Raw genomic sequence first — 18,203 nt, forward strand, 5'->3', positions numbered from 1 at the left:
TGGGGGTGTGGGAAGAGACTGGAAAAAATTGTACACCTATGGATGAGGACAGTGAGTGGCAGGGATAAGGGCAGAGGATGGGGTGGGAATAGGTGGAGGGGAGCTATGGGCGGGGGAGAGGAACAACTGTGATAATCTGAATAATAAAAATTTAATTGTAAAAAAACATTTAGGCCATAAATAAATGAGCTAATAGCGTTTTAATTATTTCTAAACTAGTAATGATTTTACTTGTTGTTAATTAAAAATTCATTCTTAATTTAAAATAAATGTAAATTGTTTTAAGTAGATGAAATCTTTGGACTTATGATGGGGGAGTATTGATTATCATTTCTGTTAATTACCTAGCTTCACTAACTGCTATAACCAGACAACCTGACGGGCCCAGGCTGCTGGTTAATACTTGAACGAATGTAGCAGAGACTGGGTTGACTCATATATGGTGTTTATTCCATTAATGTGGGCAGAATGGGAGAGCAGCAGGTCATCCACAAACATCTGCTCTACTCACCCCATAAGTCAGCTGCTTCTCTTGGGTAGAATGATACAGACTCCATGGGAAAGTAGAAATTACACGCATGGGGAAGTAGGCAAGGTACAGTGGTTACAGGTTACAGGCAATGCGGGTTGGGGGTTCATAAGGGGCTGGTGCCTCAGGGACCAGCTTAAAGGCAACCAGGTTGTTAATCTAGGCTGTTCTGGGGAAAGGAGGATGGCTGGATTCCCATGTCAGCTCCCATGCCCCAGGGCGTACAACTCTCAAACAGATTAGAATGTGCTTTCTCTGATCAGAACGTAACAATCACAATTAACAGAGCCAGATTAATATTTCTTATTATTATAGCTAGTCCCCAGTATTCTATTCCTGCCCCTAACAAAAGTACAAAAATGAAAAGAAATCACACCTAAATCTGTTTTATTCATGACTACCTCAATCAATTCCTCTTGTAAAGTCTATCCCATAAACTTAACTAACATGCTTCATTTGTGGGAGGCATGATGAGATTTAAAATGATGTCAAACGAACTGTGATCTAAACTGGAAACAAATTTATAGATGTCGTGATGTGACCTGAGAACACAGCAAATTACTTATAATTGAAAGAATCTTGATATATTGAAAATTACTTCTTTTATCATTATGCCAATCAAGATTTCAATAACTGTTGAATTTATGTTAATGAGATAGTAACTGGATGCTAAAATTTTTCACTCTCTGCTCCCAATATTCAGTGTCAACGTTTCAGAGAAATGTTGCAAAATTTATGAACCTAGAGCTGTTTTAAGGAAAATTCATAACAATGACACAGAAAACAGGATGAGGCCGACTGAAACCACAATAGAGTGAGTGCCAGCTTAGCACAGTGATGAGCATGTTGCAGACATTTTATCTCATTTAATCCACTCAAAGTCATCAAGGTGTTCCATTGACTTAGATGTATTTTGGACCTCAGATATGCAGAAATTTAAGGAGTAATCCAAGGTTTTCTATCCTAAAACTTGGTTCCATGACCTGGCCAGTGTCACTCAGTTGGTTGGAGCACCGCTCTACACACTGAAAGGCTCTGGGTTCAATTCCCAGTCAGGTTTCATACCTAGGTTGGGTGTTCAGTTCCCAATGGGAGTGCCTATGAGAGGCAACCAATTGATACTTTTCTCTAACATCAACATTTCTCTCTCCTCCCCCGCTCTCTCTCCCTCTCTCTCTCTAATGAGTAAGCATATCCTCAGGACAGTATTTAAAGACAAAATGAGTTCCACTAGGTCTTACAAGTTAATTTTTAAATTTTAGTTTAAATTCTTGCCAAATTTCCCAATATTTTCAAAGAATACCTTGGAGTAAACTAAACCAGCAATAACATTCCTTTATTTATATAAGCAGTTTTACTGCACCTAAGCCTGGTCCACCTGGCTCAGTAGTTGAGCATCGATCTATGAGCCAGATGGTCATGGTTTGATTCCAGGTCAAGGCACATGCCCCTGTTGTGGGCTCAATCCCCAGGGTGGGTGTGCAGGAGGCAGTCAATCAATAATTCTCATCATTGATGTTTCTCTCTCTCTCTGAAACCAATTATATATATGTATATAATGGAATTATTTTTTAAAAAATAAAAATAATAAAGGAAGGATAGAGAACTCACCCTGATTAGAGAGGGCAGTGGGTCTCAGCTATGACCCCACATAAAAAAACCTGGGAAGGATAAACAGACAAGCCCCCTCTCCTCCGAGGCTAACACCTCTGTTCCTACCACCTCTGGCTAACACCTGTGGGACCTCTTCCAAAATGATCAGAAAGTTCTAGGATGATTCTGCTGTACAGCCCAGTCCAGCACCACAAGGTAAGGGTGGAGGATGCTAAACTAACGGGGACTCACTGCACACAGTCCAATCACAGGGTCTCACCGCAGAAACACAGTTGCCACTCAATCCCTCAGAACTCTTGCTGACCAGGCCGGTCACCTGACTCACAGCTCCAACTACCTCCCAGACTTCCACTATGGGTTCACGTCCACAGGGAACTCAAAGCACTTATGAGTAAAAGTGACTCACCAAAGCTCTTTGCAATTTCCTCAGTTTCTCTACAGGCTCAGGGTCATAGCCCAGAACCCTCTGCATGCCATTGTCCTTCAGTACTAACATCTTTTCCAGCAAAAAGCGAATCCTAAAAATATAAACACACGAAAGAGAAAGCCATCATTTCAAATTGTCTGTACAACTGACCTTCAACTTGGGAAGAAATAAACCAACTCTGCTGGTGGCCATCACTGCTAATAAACCTGATGGTCTCAGGCAGACCAATCCCTCTCCAGCTTCTGCTGCCTTTTAACATCAATCCAGCACTGAACTTGCACCAGAGCTCCACTGGGAACTTGACCACTACCCACAAATCTCTGGGTTTTCCTCTCCTGTTCTCTCACCCCCAACTGTTTCCACTGATGCCCTCACTTGCGCTCCTCCCTCCTGACCCTGTGCTCTGGATCACCCCTGCTCTCCACAAGAGTTGCCAATCCTTCCCGACTCCTGGGATGTTCACTCTTTTAACTTTTAACCTGGAAATAGTGTCATACTGAGAGAAAGGCTGTAGGAACAGTACAGAGAACTCCCAGATATCCCATGTTGCTATTTCTTCAAATGCTGACTTTTTATTGATATAGTTCACATACCATCAAACTCACCCATTCAAAATACACACTGAGTATATTAAGGGTTGTGCATCCATGTCCATAATTTTACATCATTTTCAGTGCTCACCAAAAAGCAGTTCCAAATACAATTTAACAGCCACACCAAAATTCCCCGCAACCCACCACCCGTAGGCAACCAGGAGAGTATTTTCTGCCTCTGCTAACTTCTGTGCTTTTAAAATTGATTTATTTTTAAAAACATATTTTTACTGAGATAGCTGGTTTGACTCAGTGGATAGAGCTTTGGCCTCTGGACCAAAGGGTCCTGAGTTTGATGCTGCTCAAGGGCACATACCTCAGTTGCAGATTCCACCCTGGCCCAGGCCTTGGTTTAGGGTGTGTACAGGAGGCAACCAATTGATGTGTTTTCCTCACATTGATATTTCCCTCTGTCTTTCCATCTCTCTTGCACTTTCTCTAAAAAAAACAATGGAAAAATATCCTCCAGTGAGGATATATATATATATATATATATATATATATATATATATTATTGATTTCAGAGAGGATTGAAAAAGGAGAGACGGAAGCATCAATTATGAGAGAATCATTGCTCAGCTGCCTCCTGCATGCCCCACACTGGGGGTGGAGCCCAGAATCCAGGTATATGCCCTGACTGGGAATCAGACCATCACTTCCTGGTTCAGCAGTAGACTCTCCACTACTAAGCTGGGTTGAATTCTCTGTTTTAAACCTGACCTCTGTGCATTCAATATGGGGAAACTTCTACTCTGGAACACTCCAGCCTGGTTCCCATGACCTTTCTCCTGCTCTTCCTACCCTCAACCGCTCTTCTTCCCAAAGGTCTGAATGTCAGTGCTTCAACCCTGAGGCTTCCCACCGCAGAGCCTCAGGACCTCCTCAGAGGGCTCAGAACACACCTCCTAACAGTGAACATTTCGGGATTTCAGAAAAGAGCCCATCTTCCCTTTTGAGTGTGGGTCTTCTGCATGTACTGCTGTCCACCCAAGGCCCAAGCTGAGAACATGGGCTGACCCTGGCCTTCCCTCACACCCCTCACCCACCTAGTCAGTCCTCACTGCCACACCCACTGCAACTGAGCTAATCCTCCCCCCACTGGCTCCATCTTCCTGCCTGACCAACTCCGTCTTCTACGTTGTAGCCAAAGGGACCATTAGCATGAAAACTTCCTTTGCCATTTTCCCACTCAGAACCCTCTGGTGCCTTTAGGATAAAAGCCCAAATTCTTGCAATGGCCTCTGCCCTGCTCCTCTGTGGGCCCCACACAAATGCTTTTCCTGCTCTTCACACATCCTGGGGCTTCCCTGTCCTCCCCTACTCTGATCTTCAGAAAAGAAAACAAGGTAGGAGCCATGCTCAGCCCTGCCTTCTAGAAGGGGAAACTGAGGTTTGGAAGACTCAGGTACAGGGCTGTCCACTGGCTGAGCTGGTAGTCCAGGTGTGCTGACACCTGAGCCCCAAGCCAAATGGCCTTCCTCAGTAAATAACTTTTGAATACATGAGTGTGAAATCAATTCTTAAACTGAAGAACTATCCTGTTTCTTAAAACTGAAAAAAGGCTTGTTCACATCATCCTATATAATAAAAGAGTAATATGCAAATTAATCATCACTGTGAAAAAAGGAGGTGCCCATAGCAGCCAGGGCAGGATGCTGGCTGTGTCACACCAGCAATGTGAGGCCAGCGGGCACTGCCATGGTGACCCAGACCAGGCAAGCCCCCAGCAGGGTCAGCTGGCAGGTCACCCCGGCAATCTGCAAGCAGGCAAGCACTGCCTGAATGCAGCACCCAGCAGGGCCTGTTGACAGGTAGCCAGGCATGGTGGGTCACCACAGCAATCCCCAAGCAGGCAAGTTTGGTCTGCAGGCAGCACCCACCAGGGCCTGCTGGCAGATCATCATGGGGACCCCCGAGCAGGCAAGCACCCTGCAGGGCCTGCTGGTGGGTCGCTGGGGGGATGTGGGAGCAAGCAAGTGTGGCCAGTAGGCAGCGCCCAGCAGGGCCTGCTTGCCATCTCCATGGTGTGGAGCAGGCAGGCCCTGCAGAGAGCCGAGAACCTCGGGGAGCGAGCCTAAGCCATCAGTAGGACATTGCTGATGGCTCCCAGACTGGACAGTGTGCAGGTTGGGCTGAGGGACCCTCCCCTTCCCCTACCTCGTGCACGAATTTCATGCACAGGGACTCTAGTATATAATAAAAGCCCAGTGACCAAACAACAGAATGACCAGAATGATGACCAGTCACTATGAAGCGTATTGAACAACAGGGGGCCAACACTCAATGTAGGATCTGCCCTGTGGTGGTTAGCACGCTCCTCTAATGCTGACCAGAATGAGTGGACTTCCACCGCAGGCTGATCCTTGCAGGCCATGCCCCCCTCCGACCAGTACATGAATCCCTTGCTCTGGGCCTCAAATATATATATATATCCAATAAGCTAATTGTCTCTCCAACCGTTGACCAATTGACCAGATGCTATGATGCACACAGACCACCAGGGGTCAGATGCTGTGACTGGTAGGTTATCTTGCTGCTGGAGTCCAGCTGATCAGGACTGGGCTAGATGGGACAGACATGCCCGGGAGCCCTCCCACGATCCCTCCCTGGCCCAATCGTGCACCAGTGCGGTCCCTTGGCCAGGCCTGCACCCTCTAGCAATTTGGGACTCCTCGGGGGATATCGGAAAGCCGAATCTGTGCACCTGGCCTCTAGTTTTAAAGATTAAAAAATCAAATCACAGAAGCAGAAGATAGCAGATTACTAGGAAATGAAATGTAGCATTTACCCCACTTATTTCTATGTGCCGGTCAGCTTCTGAACACTTAAGTAGTCAGGAGGCAGGTCGAGTGACCCATCATACCTTGCCTTGTCCTGGAACTTGCTGCCTGCCCTGCTGGCTTTGGCCTGGTTCTCTTTGATCACTTAAAGTGACAAAACAGAAGATGGTCACCATAGAGATGAAAAATAAACAGATTTGATATTTATTTTGGAGATAGTCTGCAGAGGACTTGGTGAAGAATTACATGTGGCTGGTGAGAGAGGGAGCTATCAGACTGGTACTCAGAGAGCAGCACCTCTATGGTTAGCATCCTAGCTTCCTTTCCATTTGTACAGTCACCAGCCAGCAATCAAGTATTTTCAATATTACAACTAGTGCATTTCTAATTAGTCAGCTAGAGGTGCCATCTACTAAAAGGTAGAAAACTAGAGGAAAAATAAATTGAAGGGATTCTGCTGTTGGATCAAGAGTTTGGATTTGGTTGTGTGCATTTTAATATCTGAAGGGCTTATTAATTGTTCATTTTAATAAGCCCTTGAGATATTAAAATGCAGATGTTAAGTTGACAATTGGATATAACAACTAGGCTGGGAATTGTCAGCACATTGTTAACATTTAAAGCTATAGGAATGTGTATGCTGTCACCTAGACCCTGAGTGTGCAAGTGGGAAGTGGGACCAGGACTGAGCCAGAAGGGGTGAGTAGATAACAAAGACTTAGAAAAGTGGGCAAAGCCAGAGAGGCGGGCCATGGACATTTGGCCCAGGTGATGGGGATGGAAGCTGGAATGGAGTGGGTTTATGAAGATGGTGTAGGCTAAGAGTAGGCAAGATTACAGAGATCACGTGCAAAGGCAATTTCAAAACACTTGCTGTGGTGGTCAGTGGAGGGGCTGTCGTGGGGAGGGGGAATCTGTCATTTCCTCTTTGTCTCTTATTCTAAATACTCCCCCAGTTCATTTAGTCATTCTTTATATGATGGTATTCCAGAAGATCCTGTAACTTGTGCTTAGCAGTGTTTTCCCCGAGAGTAGGATCCTTCACCTAAAATGTGTTCCGATCCAGCCTGGGCTGGGGCTGGGACCAGGGCTGCCCTGTCACTTGCTTTCCTGCTAAAAATTAACAGATACAACCAAGCATACAGGCAGCCGCGCCCTCTGTTGGTTCATTATGAAACTGCAATCAAATCAAGCTCCTTTGCACTGCTTAGTCCAGTGATGGCGAACCTATGACACGCATGTCAGAGGTGACAGGCGAACTCATTTTTTTTGGTTGATTTTTCTTTGTTAAATAGCATTTAAATATATAAAATAAATATCAAAAATATAAGTCTTTGTTTTACTATGGTTGCAAATATCAAAAAATTTCTATCTGTGACACGGCACCAGAGTTAAGTTAGGGTTTTTCAAAATGCTGACACGCCAAGCCAAAAGGTTCGCCATCGCTGGCTTAGTCCCTTCACTGTCCTTCCTTGTGCACTGAGAATGATAACTTGGAAGAACTGTTGATCAGAAGCAGGGGTAGCCCAGGAGCTCTTGAGAAAGAAGCTCTGATAACTCTGAGGTGAAGACAACTTCAGGCTAAGCAGACAACGCTGGCTTTTATGATTCCCACCTGACAGATGAGGAAGCTGGAACTCGGGCACAGCGTCATTGAAGTGGGAGAAACTGAACAGCAGACCTCCTTTCTGTGTCCTAGCATGGGCTGTCAGAGCTGTATCATATTTCTTCTGAATGCTTTGGAATGTTTTTTGCAGGGTAGAAATACAAGGTGAATGTTTAAATGTTGTTCTATTATACACTTGGGACCATCTAAAAGGCAAATCAGACCCTGGCCAAGTAGCTCAGTTGGGTAGAGCATTGTCCAAGGTTGTGGGTTTGATTTCCCAGTAAGGGCACATACAAGAATCAACCAATGAATGCATAAATAAGTGGAACAAAAAAAAATCAATGTTTCCCTTTCTCTTTCTCTCTTCTCTTTTCCTCTCTCTAAAATCAATCAATAAAAAGATTTTAAAGGCAAAAAAAAAAACAACAAAGTGACAAAACATTATCTTTTCTCAACAAAAAGCCCACATTTCTCAGCATTAACACATCGCGTACCGCATAGAAATTGCTAAGACATACGCCAAGGACTGCATGTTTTTGGGCAAACTGCACGTTATTTAAATCATCATAATGCACTTTAGGTGTTGTTTTTCAATAATTATAACATTTTTATTCACAAAAACAATTAAACAATTGAAGTTCCTAGTACTTTTTTAATGTATGGTACTGCGTCAAACATTTTCCTCTATGAAGAGGGACCAAACAAAATTTACATAAGTATCTAGATTCACTCTTTTTTCCTTGGGCGTGAAAAATGAGAACACTTCTGAGAGGTCCTTAACAGATGACGCGCGAAACATGAGAAAACTCCTGAGCAGTACGAAATGTGTTAATAGGATCAGTTCCTATCTTTCTCTGTGAAATTTCTTGTAAGTTTTTCCAAAATGACTAATATGAGGAGAGGCTGTCCCAGGTGGAAGTCATACAAATGGGCAATGATGGTGAACAGGTTGTCACACTCTTTGCCTTCACTGCCCTTTTTACAGACGTCATCAAACTTCCTCACTGTGGCCTCCATACTGGGAGCTTTCACCTGCACCAATGGAACAGACAAAACGTTATTGCAAACACCTGACATTTGTGGCAGCAAGTTACTCTCAGGGATCCTTCTTTTCAACAAGCTGTTAGTGTTTATGCTGAAGGAGTCAGTGCTTATAAAATCAACACATCATTATACACATGGTAGGATGCACAGGCCCACAGGACAGAAACTTTAAAAACCAGTCTGAGTGTACAGTATTGATACACAGCAACACAGACTGGCAGCTGCAGCACAGAGCAATCTGCCACAGCACTGGAGCCTCCCATGTTAGCACACCCTCTCGTCTTCTAAGTCTATGGGGGACTGCCTCAGCAAGCAGCCATCTGGCTCCTTGGAAAAATACCACTACACATCTCTGTCTGCAGCACTGCACATCTACCGACACTCATTCTGACATGCCCACTGAGCCTGGAGGAGGAGGCATAGAGTGGTGTCGAAGGTCCAGTTGGGAAGTGAGACCTGCACAAATGCAGTCCTGCTGGACCTGGGAAGGAAGACCTCAAAACAGAACTAGCAGTTGTGACCAGCAACTTGGCCACTAGTCATAAAAGATTAAACTCTGAGGAACTGAAGCTGGAAGGGGAAACCTGAGGGGAATAGCAGGTTATGGGGGCTCCTTCAATTATGGGTGCAGGTGAGCTCAACCAGACAGGTTAGTGTGATATACACGTGTCATTGCTGACGGGCAAACACTAAATGCTACAAGACTCCAGAGAAAGGCCAGTTGGGCAGATGAGAATGACTTCACAGAGGCCAGTGTCCATAGACAGGGGATATTCTTTAGGGAACAAATAATAAATATAACCTGTAAACTCCCTATTGGCGCCCCTGCATGAAAATCAACTTGAAGAGCATACTATGCCCAGGGCATTAAGTTCAAATATAACTTAAAGAAAGAGAGAGAGATAGAGAGAGAGAGGAGAGAAATTACCCAGCCAGCATGACTTAGTGGTTGAGAGTCAACATACGAACCAGGAAGTCATAGTTTGATTTTTGGTCAGGACCTATGCCCAGGTTTCCAGCTCAGTTCCCTATGTGGGGTTTGCAGGAGGGAGCTGATCAATGATTCTCTCACATCATTGATGTTTCTATCTATCTCCCTTTCCCTTCCTCTTTGAAATCAATAGAAATATATTTTTGAAAAGAGAAATTAGAAATCTGCAGACATAAAAATAAATTTACATAATAGCGTGCAAAGTGTCCACTCTATGGGGAGTTGCCCTAGAGTTCAACCAGGGGGCGGGGCTGGCTGGGGGAATGGAGAGTGTATCCAGCTGCCAGCAGGAAGCTGCTAGGGACCCTACCAGTGCATGAATTTGGTGCACTGGGCCTCTAGTTTATGTATAAACTACTCAGGTTGAATGCGTTCAACACACAATTGGAATTAATTACGTCAATTTATCTAAAATTTTGAATTTATTTCGTGTCTTCAATATAACCTGTAACTTAGTAGAGCATTTAAAACAAACAATACCATTCATGTTGCTGAAGTTATTAAGCACTTACATGAGCTCTGATGGGACTTGCACATACTCTGCAGAGACCTGATGTCTGATTAATAAATGACTCAAGAGCAGCCCAGGGACCGTCCCCCGGATCTGGTGACACACTCTGGGTCCCACGAGGACGCTCCTGTCACCACAGAACTAGAGCTTCATGGACGCGCATCCTGAGAGCTCATCCCTCTGGCACAGGTTTCAGGGGACGCCAAACTCCCAGGCACCATGATGAGGCCCCTGCAACGAGTCCTATCTGGTGTCCTTCATGCCAGGAGAGAAGGTTGATGTGCCAAGTGGACCAATGACCTCCTGGGCCCACGTCCAGTGGACGCATGACCTGCTGCAGGTGGTCAGTGTCTATGGCATTTATTACAACCCGGTGACATTCTGCCTGAGCCCAAACCCTTTGCCTGAGGAGGATCCCGGTCCGTCACAGGAAGACATGGGCCCAGAAAGCCATGGAACAGCCCCCTGAGCTGTGGCCACACAGGGCAGAGGCAGGCGCGGGTCTCCATCACCCTCGGCGGGGAGGGTGGGCCTGGCCTGTGAGGAGGAGTCTTTCTCAGAAACCAAACCCTGACTTCAGAAGGCGCCTCCCTAAGCAGCTGGTCCATGCAGACCCGGGAGTCTTCAGCCCGTGCCCCGGGGCCCCCACTTCCCATCTTTGCTGCAGAAGCTGATGGACTCCCTGCAGGGAGCACATCTCCAGTGAGGCTGCTCCCCCAGGACACCTGCAGGACCTCCTCCCTGCAGGGCAGCCGCCTCAGGGCTCCGCCCGCCGCCCCCAGGCCCATGTCCCCCTCGAGGCTTCAGGGCCCTGCACTGCCAGCAGCCACTCAGGCCAAACAAGCCTGCACCCCTGGACTCTGCTGTCTATTGGACAAACCTTGCTGACTCCCGGCAGAGGCGGGACTTCCGGGTGATGCCTGGAGGACAGAGCACTGCGAGGGGCGACGCTTCGCCCCCTGGTGGCGGGAGGCTGCAATGTGTCCACTGTCAGAACTCTGTGCCCTGAGTAGGTGAGTGCAGAGATGCATTCTCACTTCACACAGGAAAGCCCTGCAGGCCCTGGTACAGAGGCCTCATGCCCGTAGGAATATGTGCCCCCGGGCCTGGGGTGCATTTACCAGTATTTACAGGAAATTTCTACTCAGCTTGCTGTTCTGAGACTGGTGTTTCCACTCCACCTCGGGCCTCAATGTCTCCGTGTGCCGTGTGATACCCTGAGGTGTGTTCTGCAGTGTCCCCACATCCACGCGGATGGGACATAGTGACCGTGGCCTTATTTGGGAATAGGGCCTTTGCAGCTGTAATCAAGTTCAGAGGAGGCCTTGGGTCTGGGATGGCTGGGCCCTCACTGCAGTGACAGGTGTCCTTGTAAGAGGGAAATTAGACTCACTGGCAGAGAGAATGTCATGTGACTCGGACGCAGAGATGGGTGGGGAGGATGGGTCTCCAAGCCAAGGAACCAAGGAGAGCTGGCACCACCAGAAGCTGGGAGAGGTTTTCCCTTGCAGCCCCAGAAGGACTGGCTTTGCCCTCACCCTGATTTCTGGGGGTGATTGTTTCACAGGCAGTGTGGAGTTTCTCTGGTCCCTACCCACCTGCCCAGATCACTGTCTCCTAAGCTCCTGCAGAGAAGCCAAATTGGAGGAATGGACTCCCAGCTGCAACCTCCAGGCTGGGGGTGAGGAGCAGGAGGAGGGGTTGCCTGAGGCACTGGCTCCTCACTGCCTCCCTGAGCACCTCACATCCTGTGCCTTGACATGTGGACCAGGGCTGATATCTGCCCAGAGGGCCTCAATAACAGTGTGTAGGGCTGTGCCAGGGAGACTCAAGAGCAGGCATGACAATGTTCATCTTCCATCTGCCCAACCTCCTCCAGTGTTGCATATACTCAGCACCCTCACTACCCCCACCCAAGTCTCTACAGGGTCTCCCTCCTGTCTTACACACTGGAGAGCATGCCTGTCTCTCATTCAATCATTTCTCTGGTGATAATTGGGAAGAGGGAGTCAGTCACCCTTTTTGTCACCACGTTTAACAGGAACTACATGAAGTAAATCCATTTATTTCCCCAGAGGGCTTAGAAGGAGTCTGACCCACAGTAGCTGCTCAGTGAATGAAAGTCAGCACCCTCCCCAGGCATTCAGGGCACTTGGTGGATAGAAAGTTCGGTTTCTCTGGACCTGGTGAAAGGGCTGGTTGCAAATATAAAACATTCCATGAATGACACAGGGGCTGATGGTTGTGCAACAGGGCCAGTGGTAGGGCCAGGGTGCTATACAAATACATTATAAGAAATTGAGGAACATAGGCTGCCATTCAGAAAAGGACGACCTGAATGAGTGAGGTTCTCATAGACACCTTCAGCTTGTTTTACTTGCCAGCATAAAAGAAAACATCATCCAACATTCACGTTGGAACCACACTCATCTGTTAGTTGAGGGCAAGCATAGGTTGGCTATAAATACACCTGTTTGGAGAAATCAATGAGAGCTTTCTGAGGGAATCTATGAGCTGTGTGCATATATATATGTGTATATATATATATATATATATATATATATATATATGCATACAGATAAACATATTCCCTCCCCTTCCTCTGGTTGGTTGATAAACACTTGGCTGTATGCTTCCTGATGTTTTTCCAACCTTTTCTAATTTTCTCACTTTGCTCTTCTCCCCAGTGGGAGTGCCCCTTGTCCCATAGGTGATCCAACCCTCTCTGCAGGCAGACCTTATCCCAGAGCTGCCACTTGGATATTTCCCACTCCCCAGATCACAGAGCTCTCATGCCAGGGTAGAGGTGCATCTATGGAGCTCAGAGGGGTATGGTTTGGGATGCCCCCTCAGCAATGGGAACACATGGTACTGCCCAGAGGACCCACCACCTGAGTGTGGTTGGGTATTTGAAGAAACATCAGAGTAGGAAGCATCTGAGGGAGTGCTGGATACCACATGGGAAAGAGAGAGGGGGATAACCAACATGGTCTGTGTGGAGAGCGACTATTGTGTTTGGACAGGTTCAAGCTTCAGACTAATTAGAGGACACGATCCTCTCATGGGAAAGCCACATGCAAGTCCCGGCAAAATTATAGCCAAAGGCTGTAGTTGTAAGCTTGACCTTATGGTCTGAACCTGTGATCCGTGTCGCTAAGTGAGGTTTGCTGTAGGAGGTGCTTGATAGTGTTCAGGTGCATGTAATTGAGTAGATTAGAAACCTGGGAGAACACTGTAAACATCTTGACCATGCCTTTACTTTGCATCATGGAATCTGGCTATAAAAATAGGCTCGGCTTGCAGGCCGTGGCAGTGTCTCTCTAATCAGAGGGCAGTGTCCCACCTAGCCCCAGCTATATTCTCTTGTCTTTCTTCTTTAATCCTTCACCATTGCCGCGTCCCCACCCTTTCAGGGTCACGCATGGACATGCTGGCACAGCACAGGTCTGGATGGGGGACAGATGTGATGAGAGGATGAACATAGAGGCTTTGGTGGGGGGAGGATGGTGAATCGTGTGCTGAGCATTTTGAGTTGGAGGTGTCTCTGGGACATAAAAGCTGGAAACAGATCTGGAGGTTCCCAGGAGAGGCTGGGGCTTGAGGTGTTTGGAGCCTTCTGGGAAGATTGCAATGGAAGTGGCAGACATGTATGAGCTTTTCTTGGGCTGGAGGGTGGTAGAGCATTGGGCGCATTCTGAGGTGACCCATGGAGAAGCTAGACCACGAAGGGATGGGAGTAGCTAGTGTGGAACCTGAGGGAGGGAAGGTTCAAAAGGGAAGGTCACCAAGGGTGAATGCCGAGAGGTGCCATAGGACTGAAAAGTTGAGGGACACAGGCAGACCAGCTGACCAGTCCCTGGCAAACCCAGGGAATGGGATGTATATTGGACCTGGGATGAGAACAGTCATCTAAGATGGAGTGGGAAGATTCTACACACATTCTCAGGTTCAGAGGACCTATCAAATGTGGGATAAGGGGAGAGGTGGGGTCCAGCCTGCACCATAGGCTTTTGGCTTCTATGATGGACTGCGGGCTTGCTTGAATAATTAGGGAGGCCAGAGGAACCAGGGAGAGTGGAGGAAGCATGTAGCCTGGACAGAGGATCTAAGGCAGCCGACCTCAGGCTTGAAGTTTAGGAGGGGAGCGTCAGACCTAGGGGAACAGAGGGGGCCTGGAGGGAGCTACCTCCATGGTGGAAGCAGTCAATGAGTGTTTGTGGAAGGAATGAGTGAGTGACAGAGTGATTGGCAAGTGTGAGCCCTGAAAAACCTGTCCCAGAGGAGAGAGAATCATGGGACAGAGGCTGAGAGCTCCCAGGGGTGACTGGCCAGTGTCAGATCCTGCCAAAGCCAAAGGTGCAGGGGAGGAGGCCTGCAGGTGGCGCTGCTCAGTTTGGCTCAAAGCATTGGGGAGGGCAGCTTGGCTGAGTGGGCAGCTCCCAGAGCTGCAGGACCTCAGGAAAGAATAGGAAAGGAAGTGACAGGAGGCACCTTACAGGAGAGGTTTGGTGAGGAAGGAAGGGGGCATGCAGGTGACAGCTGGACAGAACACCATTAGATTAGGTCAGGAGGGGATCTCTACCTGCCTTCCTCCCTGCCTCCTTCTCCTGACACTTCCTGGTTGAGTAGCCTTGGAAAAATCCAACGGATCACTTTAAGCTTACCTCCTGTTTTGATATAAATCCCATATAAAAATGGGATTCAACTAATAGGAACATAAAATAAACGCTGTTGCACGGTAAACAGGAAACCTCCCTTTCCCATGCTCTCACCTCCTGGCAAAGGGAGCTGGTGGATTCCAGGGCCCGGGGAGACTGGGGGGATGAGCAGGGAGCCCAGAGACCCAACCCCCGAACAGCACTGCCAGTGACGAGCGGTGAGGAAAACTAGGACGCAATTCTACAACATCTCATTTTATTACAAACCCATCCTTGTGTGTTCCAAGAATCAATGGCTATTTGATATAGAACTCAAAGTGCTCCGAGTACTGACTATGTTAACATTTCTTTCCCAGTACCTTAGCTCAAATGAAAAAAAAATCTTTATAGAACCCAAATCACCAGGTTAAGTACATCACACAATGAGCACCTTTAGTAAACAAGAAGAAACAGAATGTGTCTGGAACCGGCCAAATACACACAGCAGCATGTGAGACTCCTGATGCAAAGAAATGACTCCCTATGGGACATAAACATGAGTGTCCCCCAAGACAGGTACACAGAGGTCAGCCTCCCAATAAACATGAATGATTCCCGATGGAGCATAAACATAGATAAGAATGAATGACGCCTTATGGGATGTAAACATAGGGTGGTCCAAAAAATGTGAACACAGTGAAAAGAAATAATAAATCAACTCCCGAAGGAAAAGAATGACTGCCTTTTGAACATAAATATAGGGCGCCCACCCTTTCCCAAATAGAAACACAGGTGAGACTCCGGTGGAAGAGAATGACTCCCAATGGAACAGAAAGTAGAGTTCCAAAAAAATGTGCACACACTTTAACAGCTGATAACTCACTGAATTTTCATACCTTTTCAAGTTTAACTGATTCAGAAAAATGGGTGAAGCCACACTAACCTGTGAATGAAAAAAAACTTCTCCACTAGGCTCTTTATGGGGATATGTAAAAGATAAAGTTGAGGAATCCAGGGCAGCTATGGAAAGAGATATGTACAAACATCAAACCGAAGGAACGATTCTTATTGTTTGCGCCTCCATCGCTTTTCTTAGTTCTGCTCCAGGCGCTGCTGCTGAGGAAGCAATGGAATCGCAAACACCAAGAATCACTGCGTTCTGTTTGTTCACATCTTCTGTCAACAGCAGCCCCGATGCCTGGACTGTGGCCCTTTCTGTGCCAGACACCTCATCCTTTATGTGTCCCCAAAAGAAAGTCCAGAGGATACATCTTCTTTGTTCAAAGTTCAGTCTGGCTTCACCCATTACATTAAATCTGTTAACCCTGAAATGGAGTGAAAATTGAGTTATCAGCTGTTAAAGTGTGTTTACATTTGGGGGGACACCCTGTAGTATATATATTTGGGGGACACCTCAAATCACATATATTTCACAAGTGTGAACACATGTATGCAATATATTACATTTGGTTCCTATCCTTGGAAGTCACTCAGAAATAATAAATCAAAGTGTCATCCTCAAGGGGGACAATGGGGCACTACAGCCACTTTCCAAATCACTTTCCTGCTTCTTGCACTTGTTCCCCTCTGCACACTGTGGACACTTGCTGGGAGGGAGCGGGCAAGGCTTTTCAATGCCCCATCACCCAGGCTGGGCAGACCCAGTGTTTATAGAAAAGTGGCCCCAGGAGCCAGCTGGAGAAAAGCAAAGCCTGAGGCCACCTGCCTTGAAGACTGCCCTGGCCTGAAGGACATGGGGCCCAGGCCTGGCTTGGCAAAGCTCTGGGTTAACAGTAAGCCTGACTCCAGGTCTTTGTGGTTTGGCTGGTCTGGGCTTCTCCTGGGACCACCAGGCTTCTAGAAGAGGGAGTCGAATTTCTGGATCACGAGGGACCAGCCCTGAGAGAATGTCTGTCTTTGCTCACCAGTGCATGCACACGCACATGCATATGCACACACATGCTTTAATGGAGGTGAAGTAGCTAACCCTGGTTCTATGGGGCATGCTCACATGTTGTCTGCCTCTGGAAAGTCAGTTTGTCATTGCCTTGTGAGTATCCCCAGGCCAAAGTGGATTTGTTGAAAAGATACCAGTGACTGGAGGTAGAGTCAGGAGTTTCACAAATGGGGTGTGACCCTTAGGGCTGGAACAGCGTTGTCACTAACAGAACAAATGGAAGCAGCACGGGAACCCTTTTCTCCTTCTACAGCCACTCCAGATACCGCAGGCAGACAGGAGAGGAGGCCGTTGTCTTCAGAAGGTGTGTTGGTAGTTTGAAGGCTCTGGATCTGCTTTGGGGTCAGGAGGTGGGGGCCACCATGGGTCCTCTGGCCTTTCAGTACGGGTCATTGGTGGTCTTTATGATTTTTCTTTTTTATGGTTTAGTCATTTTGTGGGGTTTTTGGGTTTTTTTTGTGGGTTTTTCATAAATGAGGGAGGGTATTTGGTGGAGGAACTGGTAAAAGGAAGGGAATCTCCAGTATCTGGAAAAGGGAGAACCTATTTTGAAGGGGGTGGGATGTTCAAGGACGATGAGGACTGAAAGCATTTCAGCACAGCCGGGCGGGCCGCTGGGCACTTGCCTTTGTTCTTCCCTTTGTTCTTTTTGCGCCAAGTGGCTAGATGGTTATCCCCAGATCACCAGGAGAAGAAGAAAAGAAGAAAACAACACAAAACAGCAAGTAAATGAATTGAAGAACAACAAGTGACTCTACATTGGCTAAATGTACTTCGGAAATCAGAATCCTGTCCAGCCCAGGAGAGATGGAAACAATCCCCATGGCACAACCAGAATCAGGACTTGGTGAATGATTGAGGCTCTGACTCCATCTAATTAATTCAGTGGCAACCTTGTGCCAATGCTTTACTTAGCAAGTGAGGAGAAGTCCCCCTCCCCAAGCTTAAGTAGGACAGGTAAGAGAAAACAAAAACTGTGCTATCCTGCCACCTACTGGACAGCTAAAGAAAGACCTCAAATTATCAACCTGCTGAATTGTGGAAAGGAAAATGTTCCTAAGTAAGAAAAGTGCTCACCACTTCAAATGAGCCAGCAGTGGAACAACCCATCAAGCAGCATGGACCACCAAGGTAACAATTACACAGGAAGACAATGACTCTTCTCCAGAAAGGAACTCAAAATAATGGGTGATTGTGATATAAAGGAGAGAGAAATCAAAACAGCAGTCATGAAGATACTCAACGAGATACAAGAAGGCAGTTCAATGAGCTCAGGAATACAATTAATGAACAAAAGGAGGACCTTACCAAAGAGATGAAAACTATAAAATGAACCAATCGAATTATGGAACTAAGAACTCAATGAATGAGATAATGAATGGATTTATTAATAACTGATACACAACAAAAGCTAGTTGCTATATCAAGATGTCCTGACATTGCCATCTTAGTCATCAGTCATTCAAGGGCTGGCAAGATATAGACATAAGTGAACTTCACTTAAAAATGCA

General features: G+C 46.8%; 1 protein-coding gene across 1 annotated transcript in view; it reads right to left on the reverse strand.

Annotated features, from left to right (window-relative positions):
* LOC138998625 (protein Daple-like) overlaps positions 1 to 18,203 on the reverse strand; it is a 53,113-nt gene that overhangs the window by 18,152 nt on the left and 16,758 nt on the right. Inside the window, exons 2-3 of the mRNA XM_070400755.1 lie at positions 8,478 to 8,584; positions 2,550 to 2,661 (exon numbers count right to left, since the gene is read on the reverse strand). Of these exons, the coding sequence (XP_070256856.1) occupies positions 2,550 to 2,661; positions 8,478 to 8,584 (219 nt within the window). The remainder of the gene's footprint in view (positions 1 to 2,549; positions 2,662 to 8,477; positions 8,585 to 18,203) is intronic.

Source organism: Myotis yumanensis, unplaced genomic scaffold (assembly GCF_028538775.1).
Source record: "Myotis yumanensis isolate MYYU_CA2020_CCGP unplaced genomic scaffold, mMyoYum1.0.hap1 SCAF_20, whole genome shotgun sequence".
Classification (NCBI taxonomy): Eukaryota; Metazoa; Chordata; class Mammalia; order Chiroptera; family Vespertilionidae; genus Myotis; species Myotis yumanensis.